The sequence below is a fragment of the Daphnia pulicaria genome, chromosome 6 (genome assembly GCF_021234035.1).
Source record: "Daphnia pulicaria isolate SC F1-1A chromosome 6, SC_F0-13Bv2, whole genome shotgun sequence".
Classification (NCBI taxonomy): domain Eukaryota; kingdom Metazoa; phylum Arthropoda; class Branchiopoda; order Diplostraca; family Daphniidae; genus Daphnia; species Daphnia pulicaria.
In genome coordinates this window covers 1,317,949-1,326,143 of record NC_060918.1, presented here as the reverse complement: position 1 = coordinate 1,326,143, position 8,195 = coordinate 1,317,949, and the positions used below count along the sequence as shown (strand labels likewise).

The window sequence follows — 8,195 nt, the reverse complement described above, 5'->3', positions numbered from 1 at the left end:
TTTTCTTTCAAGTATTATTGAGAAACTTACAGTGGTTTTTTTGGCTTTTAGTTGATATTGGTTTGCAATTGATCCACTCATCATCCATTTTACAACAAGACAGTTATACAAAGATCTCTCCATGATTGCCAACGGAATCCGTTAGAGTGTACCCGCTGGAGCGCATCCGGATATATTTAGACGGAAAGGAGGACAACGTTGGAGGGATTCAAGTTGAAATTTTGATGTCTTATAGGCTCCAGAGTTGGCTGTTTTTTTTTTATGGGCATGGCAGTTGCGCGGTGTATAACCAGGAAAATGCCTACCGGCGAGCTGCTATTGAACGCCTTTTAGGTTGGCGTGAGAAAAATTCGCGTGAAAGCCGTTTCTATTTTGGCCATTTAAGCCGAAAATGTTGGTCGTTAGTGTTAACACGCACAGAAAAATAACATCTAGAAGTTTTTACCAAATTTTTTTATTACATGACGGTGTAACAAACTTGGTTGTATTTGGCGCACCAAACTGGTTTCCGACGAATTTTTTAATATTTCACATTCTTTTTTTAACAACTTCTTCCAGGACGAAATGGCTCAGCTCGGTCCTTAAAATTATTAAGTGTAACCTTTCAACCACACCATTTTTGTGACGGGAGAAATAGTCGTCTAGGACTTGAAGTCCCATTTTAGATTGTTGGGAAAAGTTTTGACAAAATTTTTTCCACATCTCTTCGTACATCACACGAGTTTTCCTAAATGCAGATGACAACAAAGGGCATCAGGTGATAAAAGTCATATTAGCATTTCCCGTTATTAATTAAAAATCGAAATCGCACTCCTGCCGCAGAGGAAGCCATCTAGCGGACAACGAGGGAACAAGAAAAAGAGCAGACGACGGAAGCCGGCAGTTGGTGTTTACTATTTGTATATGAATAGTGTCTATTGACAAAAATTAGATAAGACAAGAAACCACCCCAATTATATCGAGACGAACACAGACTGCCAGGCTTGTGTTCGGACTTTGAAAGCACAGGTACATGTAGTTAATTAATTTGGGATAATGAAACGTTTTCACGTTGGTTCAGGTTGGCTGTCTCTCAGCCTCACACGTGTCTCACCAGACAAATGCTCTTCTTACATATACAATTCAGTTTATTAAGTTGATCCGTATACAATTATTAAACATTCCCATTGAAACATTAGGCTATAAGTCAAACAAATAATTTTTTCTTATATATAGTGTAATATTGTTATTGGCTATGTTTGAGAGCTAATGCTTCTCATCACTCTGTTTTCGAGGTCTATTCAATTCAATTTTGAATTAGGGCCTACATATAGGAGTCGTTTTATGGTTTTCAATTTCATTCGGTCCTAGTTTCAGATCTTCATTCAAGTATGTTACACAAGACAATGCTGAGATTCCTGAAATTGAAATTGGCAAGCAATGACATACTTGAATTGAAACAAAATTTTCATTCGTCATTGTTGGTGACATACCTTTTAAGATTAGTTAAATTATTCTATAAGTCATCAAAATAATGAAGCGAAGTTTCAAGGAGATCGTCATTTGAATAACTTGCTAGGAATTCCTCAAGTGTCACCTATTAGGATAATTATATAAGACCTTTTCACGACTTGACATACAATTAAAGCACCAGTGAATAATTGCATGTTCAGATCATGAAGGCATATAATATTTCTGTGCTACATTTACTCGAATAGTTTGAAATATTGTACCTGTCCGTCTTGATTAGAATCCCACCGCCTAAAGACTTTATCGACCCAGAGTTTGATCTGGCGGAATTTTCTGTCTTTTTCACTTTCGCTGAACATTTCTTCCTTCCCGGATTTCTTAGTTTCGTGAAAGATTCTTTTTTCCGTTGTTCCCGCCAACTCGTGGATTGCACAGCACAAACTGATTGGAAATTTAAAAAAAGCGTGATTATTAGTCTCCCATTTTCGTCCCATTTAAGTCGAATTATACTTTAATAGTTCGGAATGCTGAATCGCCCCGTCCCTACAGATAACATTCATACAAATATAATAAGGGCTTTAAATATTTTAATAACCAAATTTACGATACCCGTCGAGGTCGTACAAGCGGAATATCCATTTCAAACGATCAAGATGAGTTCTGTAATTTGAAAATATATTCGAATGACATGTAAGTTTGCTGTTCATTTCAGTAATGCACACTTGTATGTACCCTTTGCTGATGGTCGACAGGAACACGAGTAATTGCTGCAGCACGAAATTCCAATATTTAAAAAAAATGAAAGGAGCCGCATTAGTCATTGATCGAACGTCTATAGATCTTACCGTGAAAGTAATTTTGCCGTTGCCCTGGGTATCCAAGGTGCGGAAAACATATTTCACGTACATTCCTACGTCTGATGTATGAAAATAGAAAGGGGAAATGTAGAAAAGATATTATACAGAGTGCAGTCATAGGGCTTCTCCAGCCCCCCCCCCCCCCCCCCCCCATTCAATATTGAAACGTGTTGTGGTTCGGGAATCAGCAGCAAATATGCATTTGCGTGTTTAGGCTCTATGTATATTGGATAATAAAAAGGGCCCGGGTTCGCCAGGGACTGATGTGGTATACACATACGAGTAGGAGGGAAAGTGATTGCGTAATAAAACTTTAGTTTTCTGGTATACATATAGATATTAGAACCGCCCAGTAGAAAAGGGCAGTGTCAAGGGGCTCGGATGTAATACGTCATTCTTTTTACTATCTTTTTTGTTTTTGTTCTTTTTTCTTTCAATCGGCATTATTTTTCTAAGTATATCGTGAGAAAAAAGCCAAACGGCATCAATCTAATTAAAGAATGAAATTTGATAATCCATAGCTGGTGCTGACGGTAATCCTATCGGAGGGCAACGCTCATTCCGACTGTAATATTATTGTGCTTGCAGGGATATAGACGTGGGCTTACGTACAGATATACATTTTTCTTTTCTTTGCCATCTCATTCGAAATGGGGCTTAAGATATGGTTACATAAATGCCAAAGGCACATCATATATATTACTTCCGTTGGGGAAAAGGCGATGATAGGCGTCCCGCAAGGTTTCTTCGGTCACCACTCCGAGCGGACATTCCTGATATAGACAAAAACAAACAAAAAATATTTAAAAAAAAAAATCGACAAAAAGTATTCACATTGCTCTGAGGTCAAAAACAGAACAGTTTTCAAACGCTATTCTCGGGAATTCGATATCTGATTAATAGATCAATCTATTGACGTGTGCCGTGATGTGCTGATCGAATGTCAATTGATTTCTATACAATTTCGGGCCCTCTATAGATTATACGATAATCAATAATTCGTCTTGTTATCGTGGAAGAAGAAGCGAAATAAAAAGAAAAAGAAGCAAGGGCCAGATGTTTTTGAATGTCGCCGTCGAACTCTTCTTCTTCTTCTTTTTATCGGCGAAAAATAAATCAGCCGCAGTTTGTTTTGTTCGCCCCCCTCCCAACAGACTGCTGCTGCACGTGCCGGAGTGTGTGTGTCTGCCGGAAAGGCAAACGGTCGCTATAATAAAAAAACTCGAGACACTTAGCGCGCGCTCACGTCGCTGCGCACTTTTTAAAATTAGATTTCTTTTAAGTCTTTCACGCGCGGCTTTTTTAAAAAGAAACCAAAATACCTTTGCGCCTCTGTGTACACACAGAGCGGCTACATAGTATAGCCTCCAGCAACACCTGGAACTTTGAGATATGTAGGTTATATACCCTATATTATAGTGTTTATCTAAGCACCGAATATATACACAGAGCAGAGCATAGAAAAGCACTATGCCTGGTCCGGCATTCCAGCAGCCTATCCTAAATCCTTTATTTTTTTATTTTTTCAGGGGAATGTATAAGAAGAAGAGCCGGGGGATCTGCCGGAGGACTTCCGTTAATGAAAAGATGTTTGATTTCAGAAAAACCGTGATCCTTTGCCAAGAAACTTGGGGCTGTGACGATATCGATTGATCGACAGTTTTGGACGCACTTTCCGGCCATTTTCTTTTCGTATAGGTACTACTATATACTACATCTATATAATAGCACTGGCTTCTTCCCTAGCTCCTTTTTTTTTCCTTCTTTTGCTTTCGTCGTTCGGTGTATTTGGCAAAAGCCACCATCAATGCCGATGCCATGGCGCGGTTCCATCCCATTATCGTTTTCCACATTCTCCCGATTTTATAGGAATAATCTTACGCCATATAAAATCTCCCTTCTTCTTCTTCTTCTTCTGCTTCTTTGTCCAACGTATTACCGAGTCCGAACAGGGTTTTTTTTCCCAACGTGAAAAAAAAAAGCAATTCACGCAAACTACTATAATAGGAAGAAGAAAAAAGGAACAGTAAGAAATGGCTCTGGCGTGTCACGACGTGCCGAGCTCTGCACAATCGTCGGCTAATTTGATCACAAAGTATTTTGAGAGAGAGAGAGAAAAATTACACGAGAGATTGTCGCCAGGGCGTGGCCCTATTATGCCCTTCTTCTAGGTCTTTGAGAGTAGATAATAAGCAGCTGAGTGCGTAGATAAGCGACAAAATCACGGATATGCTATACTTTGCGAAATCAAGTCATTCTAGACCCGAAAAGTGTGTGATTCGTTTCTTCTTTTGAGTTGGACGTTGGAGTTGCTGGACCGATTCGTTCAGATTATTCCAGTCACGTCGATTCGACAAGTCCGCAAACGCCAATAATTTGTCTTCCTTCTTTTTCTTTTTTCTTTCCCCCGGCTTTGTTGATTCAATAAAGAAAATTGAGTTTACCGCTGTAGCCTGCCATTTCCTCTGGGTACACAAAATGAAGAAAGTTATTGTTCCGAAAGGAACCATTTAGTTTCTACAATTTGCTGCTATAACGTTTTTCTCTCCCCTCCATCCCCCCCGCCAAAGGCTGCGGCGTCATTACGGAGCAACACTCTGTGTTTGTGTGTGTTTGCCCATCGATTTTGATAAGACTAAGTATTTATAGAACGTGTTGTAGCGCCATTTAAATGTTGTGTTTCGGCTTCGTTTTATTTACGGTGAGCTGCTGCTGCTGCTGCTCCCAATTGATCCTCTCGATCGGAGACGGCTTGACAACTTGTCTCCCTCCGTCTAAAGAATTTGACGTCGAATAATGACGGCCGTAAACTCTTCTTTTATTCGCCGGCCGACATCTTTTATTATTCTACAATTTATCTTTACCGCAAGCGTCCAGGCCAGTATTTCCTTTACTGTTTTTGACGTGTAGCAATGTTGACTGCTGTTGGGTTGGGTTGGAGCGAGGACTTGATCCCATTAGGACACCGGGGACATAAACCCACCCCACCCACCCCGAATTGAAAAAATGCCAACATCGTATACACCATGGACTATATTGCCAAGATTTGCTAATGGGCTGGAAGGGATCGAACCTTCCATCTATAAAGCGGAAAAAACCCATCAAAGTGAGCGCGCATGAAAAGATATTCTCTCCTGCGACTTCAAGTGTACATATAGACGCTTGGCCTTTTTTTCGTTTTCTTTTTTTAAAAACGAAATCGTTGGGTTTATTTTCAATTTATTTTCAAAGTGGGTTAATTATTTCTCGGTCATTGAACCGTGGGCGCCGAGCGTGTCAATCTATTTCAGGCCAAACTAAATCTACTAGGAAAGATTGAACAACAACTTGGTACTGACCTGTTTCAAAGTTCGATAAAAAGCTCGAACTTCTTTGCGGGTGAAATTAGTTCGGTGGCAAATTTCGTCCAAACTGAGCCGCAGTCGAACTTGCTTGTCCTCCTGGCCGTTGCTCACTTTGGTGACGTTGGCTTTGCTGCAGAGGTCCACATCGGCGAAATCGAGTATGCTCGCCTGTTCGCTGCTGCTGTCGCTGAAGCTCGGCATGACCAACAAAAATATCACCTGTTAATAGTTAACAGAAAATGATGACGTACAACTCATTTGTTTGTTGCAAGTGTTCAAAAAATTGTAAACGAGCAAAGGCGAGGGGGGGAAAAATGATTACAAAACTTTTATTTATTTTTATTATTTTTTGGGTAAACAAACCGGCGGTTCTATCCCCTTGTGGACGAAGCTGAGCGAGGATTATGGAAGATAACTCTGTCACTGGGTGCGTAAAAGGACCAACTGAACACGGGGATGGCCGGGCAGCGCAAACTCTTCTTTCTCTCTATCAGAATGTCTTATAAACCAAGGTCGTTGTTAAAGAGCGGCGAGGGCTTTGCATCGGCGCGCGCCGCTTAGATGTATAGAGTATAGTAGCGTATATACTGTATGAAAAAAGTTGCGCTAAAAGCAAACTAAGCACACAGACGGCTGAAGGCGGCAACACAAGCAGCAGCAGCAGGCTATATTTTGTTTTTCTCTTTGTAAGTGTGTATGTATCTTGTTGTCTTCCCTTCTCTAAGTGTTTTTATAGTTGATTTTCGTTAATGGGCTTTATTGCGGCGCCTGCTGTTGCTCTTACTAATGTTGTACATCAGGGAATATCCGGTCACATCCGATCCTTTTCTATGACATAAGATGGGAATGTATGCGCTATATCTAAAATCTATAAATGTACGTATTAGTAAAATCTATAAATGTAGTACGTAGCAGATTTCTTCATGGTTGTGTGAATCTCTCATTTTTGTTTTTCTAGTTTATTATTCATATTACATTGCAATATTGCCTGGGATCTTTCGCAGACGGAGAGTTTTAAATTTCTTAGCAATTTCAACCGTCGTGACGTATTCCTAGAATCGTTGTCTACCAATAACTTTAAGACATACAGCTTTTCGAATATAAAACTATTCAATCTCTGTCGTGGCACGTGGCAGTGACTCTCTTCGATATCTGAATTTATATTATTTTTCAAATTTATTTATTTAACGTTTTGATTTGATGCTCGCACAGCTGAGTGCTCAGGTTTATGAGTTTTTCGTGGATATCTGTTTGTCATATTGCAAATTTTCTTTTTTTTTCTTTTCAACTTTATTATACATTTATATTTTAAGACAAGAGAGGATTTGTATAAGCATCGATGGTTCAGTGGTAGAATGCTCGCCTGCCACGCGGGCGGCCCGGGTTCGATTCCCGGTCGATGCAAATCCTTTTTTGCCGATGAATATGATTTTATTGTTTTGTTCACAATACAACTAATTCTCGTAATTTATTTTGAAATTTAATCAAGTGCTTAATAGAGAAACTTTGAATAGAGAAACTTTGATTATTTTTTCTACACACGGTACAGTTAAACGGCTGGGAGGTAACAAGGGGAATTCCCTACCTACTACACCATCTAGCGAAGAAAGAAAGAAATACGGAATGCTTCTATTTATTCTATGAAGCGGAAATGTAAGGCTGTCAGCTGTGCAATATATGAAATAGAGAACCAATCCATGACTAATCAATGAACGACAACCTCTTTTTCTAGGTCGTTGTCTGATCCGTCGAAAACTTCAGCTGAAATTATCTGAAAACATTTAGTCAAGAATGTAGTCTGTAGAAAGAATCATTAGCTAAAGATTGTTTAATCTATTACTTAAAAACAGTTAACTTGTTATCCGATCTCCGTTGTTTAACTTTTCAATTTGTTTTGAAATTTGAAGTAATATGAAAGTAACAAATATGTTATGACTCATGTCTGTGACCAGCTGTGATTGTGCAACTGACTTAGGATTAAAAACTCATTACTAGATGTCGCCAAACTCGCCCGTGTTGTTCTTACATCGTGAAACGAGGCGAAATGGGCGAAACAAATGGCGTAGCTAATTTATACTTAGATTCCTGTAATTTCAAATACCAAATTGAACTTCGCAAATTATGTAGGGATATCTTTACCTAGTTTCCTTATTTTTGTACTGTACCAACTTATTTCTTCAAATTCTAGATGCATACTATCAGTCATTCCATCAAGTTGACTGAGCACTCAGTCAATTTCCATCCATTAGATCTTCATGCTGTCAAAAGCCTAAAACTCATGTTTGAAGCCTACACATAGAGGATTACAAATGTATCGAGATAAGGTAATTCCCCATTACTTCTACCAGACCATTACAATTCAGATTTCCATGTAACATAGGTATTCTTGCTTATGAACCATAGGATCTTTTCTGAATCTCGCAATTTTGGTGGGGTACCCTGCAACAGCATGTTTGTTGTTATGGCTGTTTTTACTATGGTTTAGAAGGCGACCCATCAGCTAAGAGATAGGTAGAGTTTTATTTCTTATAGGTAAATTTGTGTA

General features: G+C 39.2%; 1 protein-coding gene, 1 long non-coding RNA gene and 1 other non-coding gene across 4 annotated transcripts; 2 read left to right on the top strand and 1 right to left on the bottom strand.

The window, feature by feature from the left end:
• The first annotated feature begins 936 nt into the window (after positions 1-936).
• Positions 937-4,749, top strand: LOC124343921. The gene is made up of 2 exons (XR_006919446.1): positions 937-1,008; positions 3,836-4,749. It is a non-coding gene; the product is annotated as an uncharacterized LOC124343921 (long non-coding RNA).
• On the bottom strand, positions 1,136-7,017 carry LOC124343759 (neurocalcin-like). Of its 2 annotated transcripts, XM_046797231.1 has the most exons (10): positions 6,014-7,014; positions 5,645-5,869; positions 3,010-3,079; positions 2,295-2,365; positions 2,182-2,216; positions 2,059-2,109; positions 1,960-1,992; positions 1,713-1,890; positions 1,473-1,576; positions 1,136-1,397 (listed from the first exon to the last, which is right to left on the bottom strand). In XM_046797231.1, the coding sequence occupies exons 2-9, from the start codon at positions 5,849-5,851 to the stop codon at positions 1,496-1,498; spliced, it is 726 nt and encodes a 241-aa protein (XP_046653187.1). In that variant the 5' UTR covers positions 5,852-5,869; positions 6,014-7,014; the 3' UTR covers positions 1,136-1,397; positions 1,473-1,495. The 2 variants fall into 2 exon arrangements, with proteins under 2 accessions (XP_046653187.1, XP_046653186.1); XM_046797230.1 differs by having other exon boundaries at positions 2,182-2,365; positions 6,014-7,017.
• Positions 6,984-7,054, top strand: Trnag-gcc. Its single transcript has one exon. It is a non-coding gene; the product is annotated as a tRNA-Gly (tRNA).
• Positions 7,055-8,195: the final 1,141 nt, after the last annotated feature.